The sequence below is a fragment of the Anas platyrhynchos genome, chromosome 2, assembly GCF_047663525.1.
Source record: "Anas platyrhynchos isolate ZD024472 breed Pekin duck chromosome 2, IASCAAS_PekinDuck_T2T, whole genome shotgun sequence".
Lineage (NCBI taxonomy): Eukaryota > Metazoa > Chordata > Aves > Anseriformes > Anatidae > Anas > Anas platyrhynchos.
In genome coordinates, this window is record NC_092588.1 from 75,590,056 (window position 1) to 75,612,542 (window position 22,487).

A 22,487-nucleotide genomic window follows, 5' to 3' on the forward strand; every position below is an offset into this window, starting at 1 on the left:
AGAAAGCACACCTCTGTGTAATTCCTGTCCTTCTCTAGACAGAATCACAGAATCATAATCATCTATGTTGGAAAAGACCTTCAAGATCATCAACCTGACCTATCAAGTGCCATCACTAAACCTTGTCCCTTCATGCCACATCCACACATCTCTTAAATACCTCCAGCTACAATGCTTCACCATCCTCTCCATGAATGTTAGGAAGAGTTTCTTCAACCTGAACCTCCCTTGACACATCTTGAGGCCATTTCCTCTAGTCCTAACACTTGTCACCTGAGAAGAGAAACTGACACTCACCTCAATACAGCTTCCTTTCAGGTAGTTGTAGAGGGCAATGATGTCTCCCCTGAGCCTCCTCTTCTCCAAAAGAAACAACCCCACTTTCCCAAGCTGCTCCTCATAAGCCGTGTTTTCCATTCCCTTCACCAGCTTTATTGCTCTTTTCCACACTCAAGCAACTCAGTAGCCTTCATGGGGACCCAAAACTGAACACAGTATTTGAGGTGCAGTCTCACCAGTGCCACATACAAGGGAACAATCACTTCCCTAGTCTTAGCCACATTATTTCTGACAGAGACCAGGATGCCATTCGCCTTCTGGGCCACCTGGGCACATTGCTAGCTCACATTCAGCCAGCTGTCAAACAGCACCCCTGCTCCTTTTCAGCTGGGCAAGTTTCCCAGTTGCTATACTACTGCATCGGGTTGTTACGCCCCAAGAGCAGGATCCTGCATTTAACCTTGCTGAATATCACGCAATTGGACTCAGCCCACTGATCTAGCCTATCCAACTGCCTCTGCAAAGCCGCACCTCACACACTGGCAAGCAGTCTCGCATAACCTTCCCATCAATTAATCAAGTGCTCAAAAATTCTCATATTGATTTCGCTTAATGGTCTCACTGACATTCTTGGCATAGGAAGCAACTTCATCACCTGTTATTATTATTTCTTTTAGGTACAGTAATCTTGAGGAAAAAATCGATTAAAAATCTAAACCAGGCTGACTTGAAATTTGGGTATTTACATGAATATAACCTGCCCTAGTTTTCACACAGATTAGGCATTCACAATTTCATTTGATGTAAATAGGAGCACTGTATCTCTGAAAATTGTGAAGAGTCTCGAGCAGGGTACTTGCACTCAAGAAACCGCTTCTGAATTTTCAGTAGAACGTAGCCTGAATGACCACTGTCAAAGAAGCACAGCAAAAGGCAAGCATCTGACATAATCCTTGGATAAAATGCCAACAGAAGTTGAGAGCGAATGCACTGATTAAAGCGGACAAAGCAAGAGAGCCTGTTGTCCACAGCTTGGTCTTGCTTCCTCTAGTCTATGTCAGCTGGTTTTCTGTATCTAACCAATATTCTCCTGTGAACAATTTGGCTGCGATAAGGAAATGCAACATTGTGCAAAACACAGACTTGACAGCCAAGAGAGCTCAGTCCTTCAAAGTACAGAAGAGACAAAGAAATCAGAGGCAAACCTCAAACACCATTGCTATCATGACCTTGTTCCTGACCTGCACTTCATGATCTTCCCTGGTGGTTTTCCTGACTGTTAGCTCAGGCTCTGCTGGCCATGCCAACAGGCACCAGGCTACAGATAACAGGCTCATCACTACACTGCTGCACTTGCTCAGTGCTCAGGGCAGAATATCTCTGGAGATTCAAATGCCCATGGCAATTTGCAGCATGTTCCACTTGGAAGACCACTGGGTTTTTCTTCCTTTGTATGTCACTGTTATATTTGATTATATTTTATACAGTGTGTCACTGCGTACGAGCATTTTTTGCAGACACAGTTATCTCACACTGGCACTCTGTTGGTCAGAAATCAAATCAGACAGTTTGGACCAGTGGGCTTGTAGAGATAACCAAGAAGTAGCTTTCAGTTGTCCCACCGGAATCAGTAACCACAATTACTCCACCCACAATTAGTAGCATCTGGGAATACCTACACAAAGCTTCACCCTGAAAAAGCTAAGTGACTCTGCTAGATCATCCAGGCTCTAGCGTTTGCTGCTTAGTTGGCTCCTCCTAGACAGTGGCACAAAGGAAAGTGCTTCCTCCCAGACAACTCTCACTAAAGGTCACTGCACTTTGGATTGATTTAAAATTGCTGTCTTGGATTATATTACTCCTTTAAAATGATACACGTCTCTTAAGGCTGCTCACAGTACCGGAAAAAACTAATTCCTAACCTATTCACCGTACTTACTGTTTACACAATTCATAAAGTAAAACTGTCTTCAGTGATTCCCCTGACTTTTAAGAACTACAAGAACCACTAAATCTGGAAGACAAACACCACAAATAATAAAAAATCACAGAGCTGTAATTACAGGGCAGTCCATTACAGAATTACAGAAGGGCTGATAATTGCAGGGGACCTCTGGAGGTCATCTGTTTCAAACCACATCCAAGTGGCTACTGAAGATCTCCAAAGAGGGAGACTCCACAAACTCTGTGGGCAACCTGTGCCAGTGCTCCATCACCACATAATAAAGAAGGGCTTCCTGGTGTTTAGACAGAAAGAACCTCTCTTGACTTCCAGTTTGTGCCCACTGCCTCTCATCCTGGCACTGGGCACCACTGAAAAGAGCCTGGCTCTATCTTCTTACACCCCCCTTTAGATATTTTAGCCTTTTATTGAGGCTGAACTGTCCTGACTCTCTCAGCCTTTCCTCATCGGAGAGGTGTTCCAGATCCCTAATCAACTCTGAGGCCTTTCACTACTCACTCCAGTATGCCCATGTCTCTCTTGCACTGGGGGGACCTAGAACTGGTCACAGTGCTCCAGGTGTTGCCTCCCCATTGCTGAGCAGAAGGGAAGGACCATCTCCCTTGACCAGCTAGCAACACACCTGCCAACACAGCACAGGCCACAGTTAGCCTTCTTTGCTAGAAATGACTGACTCGGTGCCCACCAAGATCCCCATGTCTTTTTTTGCAAAGCCGATTTCCAGCTGTGTGGCCCCAACACATTAGTTGTTTCTCCCCAGGTGCAGGGATTTGCACTTCCCCTTGGTGAACCGCATGAGGTTCCTGTGAAAGGCCCTTTCTATAGCCTGTCAAGGTCCCTCTGGATGGCAGCACAAATATCTCACACGTCAGCCACCCCTCCCATTTGCGGTCTCTGCAAACTTGCTGAGGGTGTGCTCAGACCAGCATCCAGACCACTACTGAAAATGTTGAACAGTACTCTGTTTAACTGTACCTGGGGCGCAACGCTTGCTACTGGACTTCACACCATTAATTATTGTCCTCTGAGTTTGACCATTCACAGTCAGGTCTTACCCACCTCACCGTCTGCTCCTCCAGCCCATAAATCAACTGAAGGCAGATATTCGCTGCTCTTCCCTTGTCTACCAAGCCAATGAATTCGCTGTAGAAGGCTATCAGCTTGGTAAAGCATGACTTTCTCTTGGGGAATCCCTGCTGACTACTCCTGATCACTTTCTTGTCCTAATGCTCAGAAGTGATTTCCAGGAGCAGTTGTGCCATCACCTTCTTGTGGAGATGAGGCTGACTGGATTGCAGTCTGCTGGCTCTTCCTTCCTGCCCTGTTTGAAGGTGCTTTTAAACTTAGGAATTTTCTTCTTTCCTTTGTTGAGTCAAGTACAACTCTCACTGTATTGCAAGTTTCTCTTGTGTACTTCATGAAAACAAAAATTCAACTGCAAGGCTGGGATTGATATGCCAGTTACAAACATTATTTTTTTGAAGATTAATGGACGTTACTGGTACATACAAATAAGATCTTTTCTTCAAAACATTTTATTTTCATGTAGTTTGATGAATTTGGCTCACAGCTTTTCACTTAAGTGAAACTTTTAAGTGCCAAAGATAGCTCCATGTAGAGCAATTAGAATTTTTGAAGTTGATACATATACAAGATTACATAGTATTATTCTGCAATAAATACCAAACATAACCACTGAACTACAAATAAATTATGATATACACATTTACTTTTTCCTGTGGTTTACGATCAACTATGTACATACATTCCTCTAAAAAAGGCAGAATAGGAAGTTTCAGCAGTAGAACACTTGCATCTCCCCAAAAGTTTGGGATTTACACAAGGTTTTAAAATTATTATCTACATAAAACAGTTTGTACATAGCACTATCTGCACAACAGCATTCAATTTTCTCTTTCCTGGTATTCATGAACTTAGTTTCTGCTAAAAGAATTCAAGCATTCTAATATCCTAGCTTGCTTTGCTTAGAGGAGCTATAAGCACATAAGGGCATACTGAAGCATAGGAGCGTATAATTAGGATACCGTTACACAAATACTTAGTGGATTGACTGCCTTAAAAGACATGTTTTTGTTATGTTTCGTAGATTGACCAGCACTAGTCTGATGAACAGCTAGGGTTCAGCCCAGGACTGAACACTGCCAGTATCTACTTGTTGAAGGATATTCTGTCAGGGTGAGGAAAGAACATCACAAGAACTGAAAGTTAAACCAAGAAGGAACACAAAGAAAACTTTCAAAATCATCAGCAATCTTGAGATGAGTCTCCAGACTCTAAGAAGGTCAAATAACAGAGTGTACAATAAAATCTATGAAGGTACTTCTTCTTAAGGTCTACAATTATTAGCCACTTCAATCAAGAATCATTTCTGATCGTGCTAACAGCTGGATGGGATGCTCACCTGCGCTACCAAGAACTGGAAGCCAAAGGCATTCTGCAATCCTAAGTGCCAGTAATCAAACCTGTAAATCACATACCCTCTGCCCAGCGATGTTTTAAACTGCTTCCTACTGGGATGCAGAGGAAACATTGGGAAGCATACTGTACAGACAGGGTAGCCCTGAGAGGTCATTTCATTACTTTTTTCTCACAACTGACGAGGCTGCGTGTCAGTGCAAGAAGGTAAGTTGCCAATCCTAACAAATCAAAGTACCTTCTAGGGCCCAGCCTCAATTCACTTGATCCAACTTTCCTGTGTAACATCAGGATTCCCTGGCCACCTATTCCTGTTCTGTACTCTGGCAGCATAACTTCATGCATTACTCCTCACTTTCTCTAGTTTTAGGAACTTCATCCAAGATGTCTGTCCCAGTGAAAATGAATCCTTATCCATCGCAGGAACTGTTCTGAGGCACTAAAGTACTTGCAACAGAGGAATGATAATCCCACATGCTCTGCATTATGTATTCTACAAATTGAGAAATGACACACAGGACAAGGTATCTGAGAGAAAAAAAAAAAAAAAAAGGTAGTTTAAGAACACCATACAGATTGGCTAAGGATTGTTTTCCAGAAATAGATAATTCTTGGAATTTATCAAGTAAGGGAAGGTTAAAAAAAAAGGTGCACACCAGAAGTCACATGAGGTGACTTCAGAAGGGTTGGATTCACATAACGTGATTCACTGGAACACCTCTAGCTATACAGAAGTCAGAGCATATTACTACTCAACTTTAAAAAAAATTCAACCTGATGCTTCTTGAAATATTCATGTATGACTGACAGCAGAACTCAGACAGATCCCACCGGGACTTGACTTCCCACACAGCAAAGAGGCTTCTTACCCTCTGCAGGCAGAATTCTTCTCACGGGAGAAAAAAAAAGGGGTGTAGCCCAGCTGTTTGAATAACTAGCTTCAATGGGAAGGTAAGTTGTTCTGCCACATGAAAACTGGAACTTTAAGAAACAGTAGTATTATCACAGCTTAGAGGAGAGCCTCAACTGATGCGTCCTTGTCAGGAATGTTTCCTCCAGCATTTGTGAGAAGGGGGCAAAAAAAATATAAGGGGTACTTGAGGTGACAGCAGATAGCATTCATCACACAATGACATAAGAACACGGGCAAGGCAAGATGTGTAGGTACTTTCAGGTGTGAAACAAAAGTCTTCATATTTGAAATATAAAAAAAAAGCACTCAAGCCCAAAAGCTTATCTAAATTTCCAATGGTCTAATGAGGTATTTCATCTGTGTTTGTAAGTTATGCTTTGAAAATATTTGTGCTTGCAATTACTTACTAGGCTTGTGCTCAGGTAGAGTGAATACAGCTCACCCTGTACAAGATTCCTCAAAGCTTCATAGGTCAAATGGGACTTCCTGCAATTTCAGCAGACTGCAATATCTACCAAGAACAACACATAAAACACCATCTAAGCTTTATTATCATTGCTTCTGTGTTGTCCCTATTATATACCCTTACACAGACAAATCTCAAGAGGTTTAAGTGCAGAAAATATGAGCTTCACAGGAAAAGCAGGAACAGATGAATACAAAAAAAAAAAAAAAGACAGATTGGGATTTGCAGAAGAGAGGAAGAGACACCTGAAGCTAAACCAGAGAGAAACCTAACACAGAGTGCTAAGTGATAAAATACAAGCTGTAGGTGACAAGGCCAAAGAAGAGATCAGAAAGTTTTACATCTAATACTGTGTTTTTCTTGTCCTGGTGAACAGCAAACTGAACATGCCAGCAGTGTTCCCTGCCAGCAGAGAGGAATATGGGGAGATTGCGTTGGAGATTATCTCCTTCTGCTGAGTACTCACTGGACCACATCTGGAATACTGCATACAGTTTTGGGCCTCAAATATATAACACATCAGTATAGTAGAGTGAGCTCAGTAGAGCCACCTAGGTTACCAGGGCATTGGAGCACTCAGCCTGTGAGGAAAGGCACAACAAACTGGGTTTGTTCAGCTGCTTTGGGGGAAACCTAACAATAACCTGCCAATACCTACAAGGAGGCTATCAAGAAAATGCAGCCATGCTCTAAACAGCAGTGTGTGGTAGCAGGATAACAGGCAATGGGCGTAAATTGAAATGAGAGGTCCATATGGGCTGTAAGGAGGAACTTACCCTGAGGACAGTCGAGCAGTGAAACAGGTTGCTCAGGGGGATTCTGTGGGCTCCATCTTTTCAAGACCACACTGGATATAGCCCTGAGTTTCCTGGTCTGATTTCATAGCTGACCCTGATTTCAGTCCAGACTTGAGGTCCTCTTGAACCTGAATTATCCTATAGTCCAGAGCCTGGAGCGTGGTAGTAACATACTGTAGTTCACAAGAAATTTAGAAGCATAGTACCCTAAACCAACCTACACCAGGCACTTTGGTTCCAGTGATCAACAACAAACCTTTAACAAAGCTGATAATAGCTAATGAAAGCATACTGTAATCAGTTCCCTGCTATTTATCTCATCAACAGCTATTTGCCTTCATCTGTTCCCCTCCAGCTTGGCAATCCGCAGTTGAGAGATTTTTTGAAGTCTCGCCATTGCCTTTGCTGTCAGCACACACCTGTAATCAGCTCCAAAACACAACTTATGCTTCCATTTAACAATGGTCTGAAAAAAATAGACAGGTCTTTCACAGCTCCTGCTGCTTTTAAAAGAGAATTGCTAAACCAAAACTCAATGAAGGTTAAACAGATTTATTTGTATTAAGCTTAGTTTCACGTAGTAATATTATTCAGGCTACCGGAAATCCCTCTTGCAGCAGCAGGGTGAATAAAAGGAGGATAGCTTTTGTTCTTCTGAAGATCACTTTTCAAGGGTTGAAGGATTACACACAGGTCAACAGATGTTAAGCCTGCATGGGGTCTGCATGCTTTTAAAAAACAAACAGGAGAAATCTGAGAACAGGTTTTATCACACATCACCATAATGACCATCACAACAATGAACATCTGCAGTTTCTTATATTCACTGTAAGTATTTCTCACTTCAGCCAGAAGAGTAAATGATAGCAGCAATGAGCTGTCATCCTCTGCACTGGCCAGCACTGCATGAGGTAAGGACACTGCTAGCACTTTGTATCTAATTCCTGGCCACAAAGTAGTAGCAAAATTAGAAGCAAATAAGCTTCTCTGCACTCCTTTCTGTTCTTCAAGTTTAATCTCTTCTGCCATTCCACTTTGAATATTGATTTCAGTCTCCTCCTTCCTTTCCCCCTTCCTACCTAGCTCCATATAAATTTCAGCAGGCTTCTCACTCACTAGTGGGCCCTCTGCACTATTGAGTACAGTTCAGGTCTCATATTTGCACAGCTTCACCTTCCCATTATCTTTTCAGACAATTACAATCTCTTCTTCCAAGTGCCCTGAATCTTGCTTTCGTCCTAGAAAGACATGCATCCCCTCAGGACCTTTAATTCTTCTCCTTATTAACTAGCTCTGATAAATCGCTGCTTGGAGACATTAGGCTCTGCGTATTTCTACAGCCAGGATCCTCTGCTGATTTACATCTTGTTGCAAAAGCAAAGTGGAAATTCAGGAAGTGGCACATTTCTCTGCTGCCAATAACCAGTAACACTCCTAAACTGAAAATTTAACAGATTGCAAAGAAGAATAAAAAAAAAAATAATTCTTCAGGAAGAAACAAATGCCTACATATATTTATTTAAATGTCAATTTAACTTGACAAGTTGTGCTAAAATCTTTCTGGTACTGTTGTGCAGATGTGGCCACTATCACAAGGCAAGAGCTGATCAATGTACATTACTTCTTCAGGAAAACTAAATAACTGGTGGAACAAAGCAAAGATAAGAAACTGGTGGTAAAGGTAAAGGCAGCTGTCTTCAAAGACAGCACTTAATCCAGGTTGGTGCCTGAAGTCTTACTTTCCTGAGAAAACACTGTGCTTCTAACTTCAAAGTTGGTCTCGCAGAACTGTTTCTCAAGATTCTTTTCATTTTGGAGAGAACCAAGTGTGTTCCGTGACTGCCTAAAAGGTAATGCCTAATAGCACTAGTATGAAGAGATCACAATAAAACTGATTACTCATTCAGCTGGTTCCAAGCTTACCTATACCAGTTGCCAAGCAGTTCTTTTCAGTCTCTGGTTTGATCAGAGAAAATGACTTTGTTGTCCTTTTAATTCCAACTGTAAAATAAGCTTGCAATTAGTTCTTTAAAGTTCAAGTGATTCTAATGAAATCTCTTATGACCAAAAATGCAAATTAATGCTTTAGTTCTACATCTTGATAGTTTAGGGAATTCAGATTGTTCTCTGTCCCAGATACACCAAAGGAAAGGAAACACGAACAAGACCAAAAACATAGGGCTAAACATACTAATATGTCACCAGAATGAGCAGTATTTTTATGCTTGCGCTAGTTAGCAAAGATTACAAAACAAAACAGTTTTTAAAGCCTTTGATGAAAAGAGTACGAAAACTTACATTATTTCTACAGAAGTGCGATTTATAGGCACTCATTCTTGAAAACATGCATGTTTCAGCTCTTCCTTTCTCATTAAGTCAAACAACAGTTAGATAATACAGCTGAAAACAATTTTGGTACCCATGTATTGAGTTTCCCAGCACATCAAGCTGTCAGCCTAACAATTAGTTTCATTTCAAATTAAACCTGACAGGCAGTTCCTTGATGAAAGAACATGTGTTAAATTAACTAAAACATCTCTTCTCTTTCGAAATACCTCCTTCACCAAGCACACAGCTTTTGCAATAGCCTCTTCCTACTAGGTGACTTTGTTCTTCCTGTCATCCCACAAATTCTTACCATGAACACAGCAAAGCTCTAACTTACCCTCAGGTGGTATACAAAATGAAGACTTCCCTTCCTCCATCCCTAAAGAAAGGGACATAAAATCTGGACTTAGGCTCCCCATAATTCACTACTGTAGCAACTAATAATTCATAAAAATAGAATGGCAGAGAGAACTTCTACATTAGTCTACTAAGGGAGGATGACACTATACTCTGAGGAGCTGATGCTTAACAAACAGTGTCCTCTATACTTCATTGTTTATCCTCAGCCAGATTCATTGAGGGCAATTATCTATGCCCTCAATGCTTTTGCAACTGAGATCTACACAGCTGCTCCAGGAAAGAGTGCAACAACGACCAAAGTAACACAATGAGGACAGTGGCCACTTAGCTACCAGAAATTAAGGACACTGAAGGACAGCTGTCTTCCCATATCTAAATGAAAAGAAACACTCAGAGAAATACTAGCAAAATTAGCCTTAAAGATTTCCTCTTTTTCATTTAGCATCAGCCAGTGTTCCCTTTCATTCACAGGCTCATCTTGCCTCAGGAAAAAGTGTCAGACACATAGCAGTTAGCAAATTACATAAGAATCTGATAAGGAAATGTATTCCTTCTATATCACATGTAAGTTGTTTTTGTTTTTTCTTTTAGGACAGTTGATACACAAATGATACTATAAATATTGCTATTTTAAGTCTTTTTAAACCCTGCAAAGCTCTCACTTGCAATGACATCACATTTCTCAAATGTGCTTCTGTCATTTTTTTGCTTGGACATCTAAAAATACAGTTATAAGCTACCCAGTCATCTGACATTTCACCAAACTAGGAAACAACATAATTAAAGTACTAACCGTAGATATAATCTGTCTCAACTCAGTCCTTACACTCTCTTAGACAGGAAGTTCCAGAGTATCTTACAAAGCTGATCTGTCTCTTTAACAGATTTGGAGTATGTCAGATTTTTACGACCTCCTCAAAGCACTCTTACAGCACAATGCATTGAAAAATATCAAGTTCAGCAGCAATATTTATTGCATGCCAGGTATTGAAGAATAAAACTATTTAGGATTTACAGACAAAACCAAAACTCCACATTTGCTTCATTAACTTAAGTAAGAACCAACACATCTGCACAGACTACTGTTAAACTTATTGACAAAGTCAACTTCTGCATCTTTCTGCACTGAAACTGCAGTGGATTCAACTTCTCAGTGATCTGTTATGGAGCACAAGGCAGCAAAGGAGGGACATTGGTACCTCAGAGTAGGAAGGCTAGCAGTTATCATCTGCAACTCCAAAAGCCTTAGAAGCTGCTTCCCTGGTTGGCCTGGAGAGTGAACACAGGGCTCAAAAACATCAATAACCTCAGGCAACAAACTCTTCCTTGCAGGTGGATGCAAGGGGAAGAGGATGATTCGCTTTCTGGCTGCAGCCTAGATTTGAGTAATTTTATCTGTTAACTAGCACAAAATTGTGTTAGCCCATGACTAGGGCTCAAAGGTTAAAGCTTCTAACAAAGGCAGAGCTCTTGCTACAGAACAGAGAGATTCAAGTATTTTACCAGTTGTCTTACCCTGCTCACAGCACGCTATTTCTAACTCCATCTTTCTTTCTTTTCCTACTACCATACCAGAGACAGGAATCTAGCAAAGATGGCAAGGTACCACATGAACATTTCAGACAGTAATTAGACTGCAAGCCTCTCAGAAGTGTTACCATGTGTGAGGCAATACAGAGACTACAGTGCACTTGAAGGAATCTTTATCAGTTTCTCACATTGCTGTGATGCATGATCATAAAAAAATTCTCTACACATAGATCAGTTTGCTAGGAGACCTACCAAAAAAACTTCAGTCATTTCTTTCTAGCTTATCTGAGAATTGACACGTGTTCAATATTTTTATGTTCACTGGATATTTGTCTTGTGTTATGGAAGAGGGTAAATAAAAGCATCGCAAATCACCTCTCTACCTGATTTACTTCTGTTAGATCCTTCTTAATTTCATAGTATTACAGGATAGACTGCAAGGAACTTGCAGCAGAAGGTTGGGCTGGTCACTTCCAAGTGCTGTGACATTACTATGACTTGACCTGTCAATTTTTGCATACCTTCAAGAAGGATTCTGAAAATCTCCAGACATCTTCAGGGCCCAGACACCATCATCATTACAGATTATCTTTTTTCTCCCCTTACACCTAGTCAGATTTTTCCTTTGCTGCCATTTGTAATCCTTGCCTCTCACTGTGGACTGCTGGGAAAAGTCCACCCCCATCTTCTCTACAATCACTCATTAAGCTGTTTACTTAACAGATAATGCAGTGATCAGGCTCTGTAAAAGGGAGAGCCTTTGCCCATGAAGGCTGTTTCACATGCACTTTGAAAATATTGGTACAAGATACCAATTTGTTTCAACCAACTTTTCTGTTTGTTTTGTTTTTACAACCTTTGTTAGTGAAATTTTTGAGTATAATCACAGAATATCCCAAGTTGGAAGGGACCTACAAGGATCATAGAGTCCAACTCCTGGCTCCACACAGCACCACCCAAAAATCAGACCATGTGTCTGAGAGCACTGTCCAAATGTTTCTTGAACTCCAGCAGGCTCAGTGCTGTGCCCACTGCCCTGGGCAGCCTGTTCTAGTTCCTGATCGCCCTCTGTGTGCAGACCCTTTCCCTAACCCCCAGCCTGACCCTCCCCTGTCCCAGCTCCACGCTGTCCCCTCGGGTCCTGTCGCTGTCCCCAGAGAGCAGAGCTCAGCGCCTGCCCCTCCGCTCCCCTCGTGAGGGAGCTGCAGGCCACCCTAGGCCCAGCTGGCTGACCTCTGCTCCCAGGCAGACCCCAGCCCTGACCCACCACCTCGCCTGGCTGCGATGGGAGCTGCCCCAGGACCCCCTGTCCCTGCTGTGGGTCTGGGGGCACTGCCTTGCTGCACCGTGGCAGCTCCAGGCCAGGTATGCACTTTGAACTGGGAGGTTTTGGCTTGGTTCCCAGCACGCAGTATGAGCCACATAACAAGCAGGCTTCCAGCACTTGCTTGGCTAGCACTCCCAGAGGTAAGAGGCCAAACGTCTTCAGAATGCAATTCTTGCCTCAGGAAATGCTTCTATTGCCCTAGCTTAAAAAGATTTACTTTCTAACTGTCTGTTACTTTACTTTCTGTTGGAAAGGTGTCTCTGGTCCCAACTACTATGTGAGTAAGTGATGGACATCAGTTCTGAAAAGTTTTAAGATTGTCTGTAATTACTAGTTCACGAGTGCTACCACAGAAGTCAATGTTTACTCTGCCAATCAAATAGGAACACTTTGAGGACACTGTCTCTAAAACATCATTTCCAAATTATTTCAAAATGCCTCGCAGCAGATGCACCAGAGACTTGCACCCTAAATGAGAATTATCACACCAGGAGTGCAGTAAGGAGGACACACAGAGAAGCTCATTACCGAGTAGCAAGTCATGAACATCAAGTACCAAACACTGAATTACAGCAACTGTATTCCACATACAGATTTTTAAGGTTTCTTCACATACACTGGCATTTCATCTATTCCAACAATTTACTTTACGGAAATCAAAGTACACGAAGGAGTACAGAACCAAATTAAACTTCTAGATCAAAAACACCCATGCCTTGACATCTATCCAAAGACCAACTAGCTTCACTGCAGGATTTATTTGCAGAGACTATGCTAGTTAGACTAACGTGATACTTAAGTTTCTCATCTATATTTATCAGGTTTTCTCAGTCTTCAACTGAAAAACAGACAAATCTGTACAAAACCTCTGCCAGATTTTTTTTTTCCAGCTACTCTAACATTTCCTTCCTTTTCCATATTTCAAAAGCTAAAACGTGATGTTAGGGTTTTTTTTGTTCTCTTTTTAATCAAGTTGTGTTTGGCAGATCATGAATCATCCACCAACACTGCAACTCATACCTCCCTTCATCTTAAAAAAGAAGAAATCAAACGAAATTGTATAAATTGAGGTTCCTATTCCCTTTGCTTTAATGATCATTTTCATTCTTCTCTCTTTTCTGATACAAAAGCTCAGTCTGCATGTGACTGTAGTCTGAAAAAAGAAGGAAAGAATTAATATTAAATTTATGCTGCAGATTAAAGATAATGGAAACAAATCTAAATAAAGCCTAGATGAGTTAAGGTGCTGACCCATGTATTGATGTGCCAAAACTGAAGTCAAGGAAGCACTCACTGGCAACCAAACCTAAAGTTTAAGAAGAAGAAAAAAAACTTGTATATTGTTTTGTATTAAAGAAAACTCACAGCATCTAAACCTAGAGACTATGTCTTAGAATTTGGTCATACACCACAGCAACGAAAGCATCTCCTCTTTCAATGCATTAGCAGTCCTAGGCTTACAGTACTGCATATATGCTAAGGAATGAATCCCAAAGAAACTCGAACTCATTAGAATTAAGATTTATGTGAATCTTGCTTAAGTATTTTTTGCTAGTTGCAGTTTAACAGGATGCCTCTGACCAAACTGCAATCGTATAAATATTACAATAAAGTCAGAAGGCAGCAAGTCTACTGCAGCGAACGCCTTCCTGGCAAGTAATCTGCTGCAAGGGAACAGCTAGCTCTATCAACTGCAACAGCAGACTAAATAAAACTCTGATGATATAGCAAGTGTTTTCAATGTTTTCTTTAATTCTCTCATGCCTTTCTGGCTTCTGGTACCAGTGTCCTGGAAGCAGCTGAGTGAAATTCCTTTCTGTTTTGCCCAATGACAGTTTTTTTTTTTCTTTTTTTTAAAAAAGATAAATCTTAAGTTTATTTTAATGCTCAACTTCTTCAGCATTCAGTGCCTGACACAGTTGAGGCAGAAGAAACTTAACAAGGGAGAGGAAGGTGCTACTTGAAAAACTAGAGCCACCCTTGGCACACATAGTGTCAGTCACACCTCCTACTCATTTTTAGCTCATGGCAATTTCACTTCAAACATAGGTTTTTGATTCTAAATAAATGAATAGCATCTGGTCCTTTGGTAGCTTTTTCTTCATAGAAATTCATACCTTTAGCTTCAGAAAGGCCCCCAGAGTTGCCGAGTATTTAAATAACAACAATTTGGGCTTAGTTGGCATAATGAAAAACATTTGATTATACTGTTGGGTTTGGAGATTCCTGTGTGTTATAATGCCTATGTAATACCTCTTTCAACATTGTTTTCTGCCTTCAAATTAGCAGAGTGACCTTCATTCCATGTATTACACTACTTTGGAAAGAAACCAAGAGAAAAGCACAATGCAAAATAACTGCTAAAGTTATTGGCTTAAGGTATTTTACTTTTTGTACAGACACAGTGTCGTGCTAAATAAGCTATGTCACTCAAGGCACTACTTCCCTTCAGATCATTTTACTCCTGCAGATGACTAAGCTTTTCTCACTTTCTTCATCACACAGAATACAAATCACAGGCTTTCATTCTTCTAAAATCATTTTCTTATACCAGCTTGGCTGACGATTCAACTCAGCTTTCTAGCTAATTTCATAAGACAACATATGTTTCTTTGGGACTGAACCCTGCTCTCACTGAGATGGATGGTGTATCTTCTTATTCACTTTGAGGGGGGGAACATCAGATCTTTTCTTAGTTCTTTTCACACATGCACACAGTACTTGGTGAATATGCAAAGAGCTATCCATATAATACCATAACTAGCACTTACATTGATGGATTTATCAACTTACTGCTTCAAGCATCAAGAAATACTGGAAGCACGCAACAGTGTTTCAGAAGACTCATATCTTCCTGTAAGAGAATGCTTCATTCATAATCTCGTTTAGCTTCTCTTCCATTCCCAACATGCACAGATGTTTTCACTGAATCAGAGATATTCACTAACTCTTTTCTTGCTTTACGGAAGTTCTGCATTTAAAAATCAGTATTATGTATGCTATTTTTGCATTTATAGTTGAATCTATAACCATACATGCACTTGATAAGGTTCAACACAGGTCATGGTAATTATTTTGCTACTTCTCCTAGTGACTTGTCATCTGGAGAAGGTATTGTCCTGAAACAATTGCATGAACATTGCTAATACTGTTTTTGTTTTCATAATTAAACAAATTATGCATGGATTAACAGATGCTCAAGCCTAATAAAGTTAATCATAAGCACTATGCAAAAGATTAAGACATGAAAATGAAGAAGGAGGTGGGAAAATATGTTGAGAGCAGTACCACTTATGGAAAGGAGAAGAATGTGATGTGTAAGAAGCTGTTCTCTTTACTGTGAAGCGAATTTAAGACCAAAGTAGAGATGAAGAGGATGGGGGGATCAAAACAAAACAACATAAAGTACAATCTTTTGTGAAAAGGAAGATGTTTTTGAGAAGCAGAAAGCTACTTTCCCTCACTGTGCTAAAATGTTCTATTCTCTGCTTAATAATATCACAAAATTATAGTTGCAGATTTTTGCAGCCCTTTTGCAGCCGAACTTCCTTCTACTCTTTGGAATATTTAACCAAGTAAAGAAAAAGTTCAAGTCACAGCAAACTCTTTTATGAAAAGGAGATAATGCCCAACGTTTGCTGAAGCTTGCATCTTTCCCAGAAACTGCAAGCATGGCATTTGCAGCCAGGTTGTGTTTTCCATTGCATTATCCCCAGGCATTTCATTCTCTAAGGCTAACTGCCTCCAAATTCCATATGTAAGTAATCAGAGCTAAAAGACCAAAGACATGAATAAAATCCTCAGGAGTCATATCCACTGTACCCATACAGTTAATTCAAATAGTTTTTTGGTTTTTTGCTTGACCATGTGAAAACTCACTCTTTGTACATGAACTTTGTATCAAGCCAACCTAGCTTGCAGAGGTAACAGAATGAGGCCCCCAAAAGATCAGGAAAAAAAGTGGTAAAAGAAATGTGAATACTGTCAAAGAAAAGAATCTGCATGTAGATGACTAATGCTTGTACACACTATCAATTTACTCCTTCAGAGCTGCCTCCACTAGCACAGTACCACAAGGGGCCTCTTAAGGCAACAAGGTGGCACTGTTGCCAGAAAAGGAGTCCCAGTCAATCCTCAACCTACCTAGAGATTTTCCCCTCAAAAAATTAAAGCAGATGATAGAGCCTGTCCTACTCCATCTCTTAAAAAAAAAAATAAAAATGTTTTGAATACTCACTACACTAAATCAATGCCCATTTTTCCAACGTTTTGGTTTTATAGATATAGGAACATAAAGCTTGTTCAATTGTATGTTGGTGAACTAAATGAGACAAACGCTAATGCACTATTCATTCTGAGCATGTGCAGCAGTGCTACACGTTCACAGGGCTCTGGTTTCTGTGCTTAACAAGCTGTAAATTCTCTCTCTCTTTTTTTTTTTTTAGTTAGAACTTCCAAGGTTTCCTTCTGTCAAGCATCTCTGTCTCTAACACAGACAATATTAGCACAAATTGGACTGAAACATCTTCACCCATGATGTTAATTACCTCCTACAAGCCAGTGCAAGTGAACTGAACACCAGATGTCATTTCCAGTTCCTGGCTACGGTGAATGGCAGCTGCTTCAAAACTGAAGGGTCAAGACTTAGACTCTACCGCTCCTGCCCCAGTTAAAATAACCAGAAAAGGGTGAAGTAACAAGGAACAGAAATAATTTCCAGCATTTCCATATTTAGGGTGTAAAGAAGTATACACGTCTGCTCTAATGGCTTAGTTGTATAATCTTTTTTTTTTTTCTGTCAGAAGTTTGCATAACAAGGGACACTACATGGCAAAAAAAAATAAATATTTCAGTGACAGCAGACTCTTCAGTGGCAAATGAAAAATGGAAATATTGCCTGCAGCTTACTTCTTGTCAGTTACAAGAAGGCTAAGTGAGGGAAAGGAAAAACAAATTGATTTCTGAATGGAAGTATAAAGCCACAGCCTAGACTTAAAAGATTTCCACTGCACTTCTGGAAGAAAAAAAAAGCATGTGTAGCTTAACTAGAATATTCAGGCTTAAATAACAGAGATACCTGAAGAATGACAGGGACCTTCAACAATTCCTCTCTCACTGTGAAACTGAGTAAGAACAGAGACAGGCTCTCTGACATATGGTCACCCATATGCTTCATTAGCATGGTTTTGCTATTGAGTCCCCACGTTCTAGATTATCCTCTTCAATTTTTCTTGTTCTGTTGCACAATAAATACAGCCAAGGCCAATACCCAGATCCTAAATTGAATTAAAATCCAGGCTGCATAATTTATTCTTTCCATAGTTCAGGGGAAAGTCAGACGTTATGCTAGATTCACAATTTCCAGGTAAGCTGAAGATACAAACCACATACAATTTACGTATGTATACTGAAATACCACTACTGCATTTATATTCAGTAATTAGATCCCTGTAATTACCCTGGTTTGTATTAGAAATACAATAAAAGAAAAGGAAACACTCTTTAGTCATGAACGCCTTTGCAGTTTATCCTGTTTGTTACAGAATAAAATGAACCAGATTTGCTTTACTTTTTCTGAAACCATCCAGATACCAATATATGATTATAGTTTTTTCTTCCTGAAGTCCTGGAGTGACAGTTAAATGAAGCTGTTGTGCAAAAACTGAACGAGTAATTCTTACTTCAAGTTATCTGCTTTTCAGTATTTATTATGGCTACAGGCAGATTTTGGCACGGGACTGAGCACGATGTTACAAATCTCAGTTAAACATGCATTCTAATGAAGTCCTGAATTACGAGCAGCCTATTTGTTCCAAATGACAAACAGTCCTGAAAAATGACGGTTTCTACTCATAACCCTACTGCTAATTGTTTCACCTCCATCCAGTAGCACAAAACTTTCCAGCTGTATGTAATCAGTATGACTGTCAATCAAAACTGCAACCATATCTGGTTGCATTTTTTTTTTTTTTAAAAAGAGTCAATGCAAGTCTTAAGCAATTACAGAAACACAAGAAAAACAATAAATGATCACACCAAAGTTCATCCAGACAGTACACTATCTCCAACCAAGCTAATCAAAATCATTGATTTTGATCAGTGATCAAAAATCACTGTTGTCCTAAAGAACATGTGGGCCACAGACCTCACTCACCCTCACATTCAAGTTCACTGCTGACATCTTGACCACAGTGGTGCCACTGGTTTTGGATGCCATGAACACATGATTTTTAGTTTACCTAAATCCAGCAATGCAACTCTTCCCTTCCTTCACTGTGCTCGCTCTTCTCCATATAAAAAGATCCAGCGATTCCTCTAAGTAGAACTTTATTTATAGCAGACATATAAAGACATATAAAAATACTTCCATTACCATTCAAGGCTGAGAATTGTCTTGTAGGAAGAGTTTAAAATTAGTATAAGATCGTCTTACCATATATTGTTTTAAGGAATCGCAAACCGCCACGATGACAAGTCAACCTACCATAAAATGGCAGGTTGTCATAACATTTTTATTTTAGAAACCAGGACCGAATAGAATACTTTGCAAAGTAAATTACAGTAACTGGATTGCAAGGTGTTAAGTAACTAAGAAAAAGAATTATTTAAGATCTACATGGTGAATGTTATTTTAAAGGCATCTTTGTCACTGCACTGTTAGTTACTTCAGCTACCTGTATCAGCTTTGCTTATATCAATGCTAGGAACACGAACCCAATGCCTTATTCTGCAAAAATACTGCAAAAACAATGTTCTCTGTCTCAAAAGCAACAAGTACTTTTATGAGCTCTAGCTGCGAAAGCTTTCTTACTCAGCAACTATCTAGATTCCCATGCTGATGTGCAACCTCAGACAGGACACATTCTGAGAGTTCCCAGGGAATTTTGAAAGAATTTGAAATCTTCTGCTGCAATTTATTGCCATTTCCACTAATCTGTCCTCAACTAAGCCTACAGTGAGATTAAAATAATCACTAGGTCATCTTAGCTTCCCTCTTAACACACACAAATTGCTCCCGTGTTTTATTATTTTTTGTTGTCAGCTGACAGTATCACCTAGTAAGAACTGCTTGAAGGTCTACTGTTTCTTTTGACTTTGAATGCAACAGGGAGCACAGATTGCATCATACCAAAAATACTACCTTAAAATTGTTGTCTTAAAATGGCAGACTGAAAACGTAACAGGAGAAAGTTAAACATCTGCTCTCCTCCTCTGCTTAGCAAGGAGACATAAAATACCAGCTAGCAGTGACCAAAAGCTACACTGATGCCAGAGAAACCAGAACAGAAGGCTAGTGGCTTCTTCTACCCCTGCTGATAAACCTCTCTCCATTGGCATCAGAAATACAAATGTTTTAGAACATCACCATGGATTGCCATGAGCAGTCAGAGAAACTCTAAGGGACTGCACCTCCCAAAATGAAAGCAGAGGGCACACTGCAACCACGTAATTTAAAATTGGCCAACTGCTTTATGTACTATGGCCCATGGAATTTGCTTTTTCTGCCTATAGCTTTGATTTAAATCAAAGAAAGGAAATTCATACCAAAGCTGTTTGTATTAAAACACATGCTCAAGAATAATTGTATGCATATGAGTGCCTAAGGGACAGATAAAGGATTATCTACAAGAAAACCAAAGCAAAAAGCAGAGTCTAAGCGTGTATTTTGACAATGAATCGATTGGATGGCTAAAGCAATGGATTTTGAGGTGCAACAGCTAACTATACCCTACTTAATGAAGTAGCTCCAGAAATCATTCAACTTTCTACTCTCCTTTAGGCACAAAAATTGCTCCTGGACCAGCTTTACGGTATTAATAGGGGGCATGTATTTGTTAACATTTTATTTAAGACCATGGACTTCCCCTCCTAATCATTCTGTTGGCTGTGCTCTGTTTTGCATCGTGGATTGATCTGGGGGCACCTGACCTGGACTTGCTGCAGAGAAAGCTGAACTCCAAGGACACACCTCATACGTGCCAGCTATTATTGGGCATCTGGAGCAGAGAACCAGGCTAACTAATCTCCAGAACACACATTTGTGAACATTAAGTTCCCAGCACTGTTTCTTTCTGTAGATCTTTTCCCTCTGTAGATCTGCTTTTACTGTGCCACAGTACTTGCCAGACCAGGCACAGCCAAATATATCAAGGTAAAACTTTAACTTTTCCCTACACTGTTTGACTGAGAGACGAAAGTGATAAACTTGTTTGAAGAAATGAATAAAGCAGATAGCTATGCTGTACTACAGGTTTAGATCTGTGAGCAGCCGTAAAAAGTCCTCTCATTTGGATCCTAATGAGATCGCCTCAACACAACATCAGCATGCCAAGAAAAAGGAAGAAATGGCAGGTATAAAACATACCCTAAATAAAAGCATGCATTCCCAAATTTAACTACAAAATACAATCTCTTCCTTTGGACAAAACTCAACTGCAATACCAACTCTGTTGCAACTTAAGTTCCACTAAGCAGAATTACAAGATGACTAATTTGGTTAAAGTTTAGTTTGCATTTAAATATATAAATTAAAATTACTTTCTCTTTCACATAAACATGTCACTTCTTTCCTATTCACATTCTGATTTAGTAAATAAATTAGTTTTATTCACAGACATTTTCACAACGCCTGTTTTTCCTTACCATTGTTTTAGATGTTAAATAAGCATTATGTAAGTCTGCCTACTTACCAAAGTACAAGAATAGCTACGCTTCTTTTTTTTTTTTTTCGCCTTGAGCAAATTGCAAGGACAAAGCAATGCTAGTACATAAGGATTTGGGGTAAATATATTATTGGCTACAAAGAAAAACAATAAGCCAAGGAAAACAGAAAAAAAAAAAAAAGAAAGCTTTTGTATAAACGCATAGCTTAGTTCGTCAAACCTTTCCTGCCTTCATTTCTACTTAGATTTGCCGTGTAGCAGCTGTCTGTCTTGGTATCCTCCAGCACCAAAAGTGAAATTACCATATAAATAAAAGTGGCTAATATTAATAACTTTATTTTTACTTGTCTTTGACTACCATATTGTCAAATATCTCTCAGAAAAGGGATTGTGAACTGAACAGCAGAAGGAATCAACAAGCACATGGCAAGAAGACTTCACGTGTGGGATATGTAGGCTGACATTCTAATGCTTGTGTCCAAATGAACCCAGACCATTTCTGCACAGTCTGAAATGATGTTCAGAGATTTTTAGGAAAGTTGATGTCTTTCTTTAACTGCATTTTTTTCCCTCTATCCTTCTCTTACCTGACAGAATCATATAAAGGAGGCTTGACAAGGGAAAAATACCTAAATTCCCCAAATATCTCAAAAGAACATACAACTTGCTACTGCTTGAAATCGATTTTGATACCAGCCATCCGTACCATTTGTTTACTATCTGCAAGGAAAAACTGCTGATAACGTTCAAGGTGATGGAAATTAGCTGCAGCATATGCACGACAACAAAATGCTCACCTGCTGGTTTCCCAGTCTTGGTCATCCTTATCTTTTTCTTCTTTGGCATCAGAATTGTGTGGGTGTTTCTGCACAATCCGCATCCCCCCTGCTTTCACTGGAAAAAAAGTAATGGAGAAAGACACAACAAGTCTCAGTCAAACCAGTGTATGCAAAGAACAACACTTTTAAGGGTGACACATCCCCCTCACACACACTGTATTTTGCACAGTAATTTAATAATAATCACAGTTTGAGAAAGGGGCCCAAGCTGTTTAGAAGTGGCAAATCTAAGGAGCAGCTACTTCAGGCCTGTATCTGCCATCTCCACTCATCCTGAGAGGCAGCAGCTCCTTTTATCACCCGCTTTCAACACTGTTTTAGAAAATTCAACTCCATTTTAACTCTTCCCCCCACCTCTGTTAACTTGTAGCAATCAGAAGAAACCAAGGTGATGGCTTGCAAAACACTACACAAAAGTCCACAAACTCGGAAGTTAAATACCCTCATAAAACAAGAAGGGCTGAGGAATCTCACTTGTCATTTCAAGTTAAAACCTACAGCTATAATATAGTCATATTTTGTAAACAGCACAGTAAAAAGCAAAGCTTAGGAGGCCTGCTAACTTGCATTTAGAACAGAGCTTTTA

The 22,487-nt window shown here is 39.9% G+C and overlaps 1 protein-coding gene and 1 long non-coding RNA gene across 3 annotated transcripts in view; both read right to left on the reverse strand.

Moving 5' to 3' along the window:
• DAP (death associated protein) overlaps window positions 1-22,487 on the reverse strand; it is a 46,542-nt gene that overhangs the window by 18,384 nt on the left and 5,671 nt on the right. Inside the window, exon 2 of the mRNA XM_027451733.3 lies at window positions 21,860-21,956. Coding sequence (XP_027307534.1) covers window positions 21,860-21,956 — 97 coding nt within the window. The remainder of the gene's footprint in view (window positions 1-21,859; window positions 21,957-22,487) is intronic.
• LOC106015975 (uncharacterized) lies at window positions 111-21,821 on the reverse strand. 2 transcript variants are annotated; one of them, XR_011807713.1, is made up of 7 exons: window positions 14,006-21,821; window positions 13,651-13,705; window positions 9,520-13,552; window positions 8,778-8,855; window positions 6,834-7,582; window positions 5,999-6,102; window positions 111-5,206 (listed from the first exon to the last, which is right to left on the reverse strand). It is a non-coding gene; the product is annotated as an uncharacterized lncRNA (long non-coding RNA). The 2 variants fall into 2 exon arrangements; XR_002400553.4 differs by having other exon boundaries at window positions 13,807-21,820.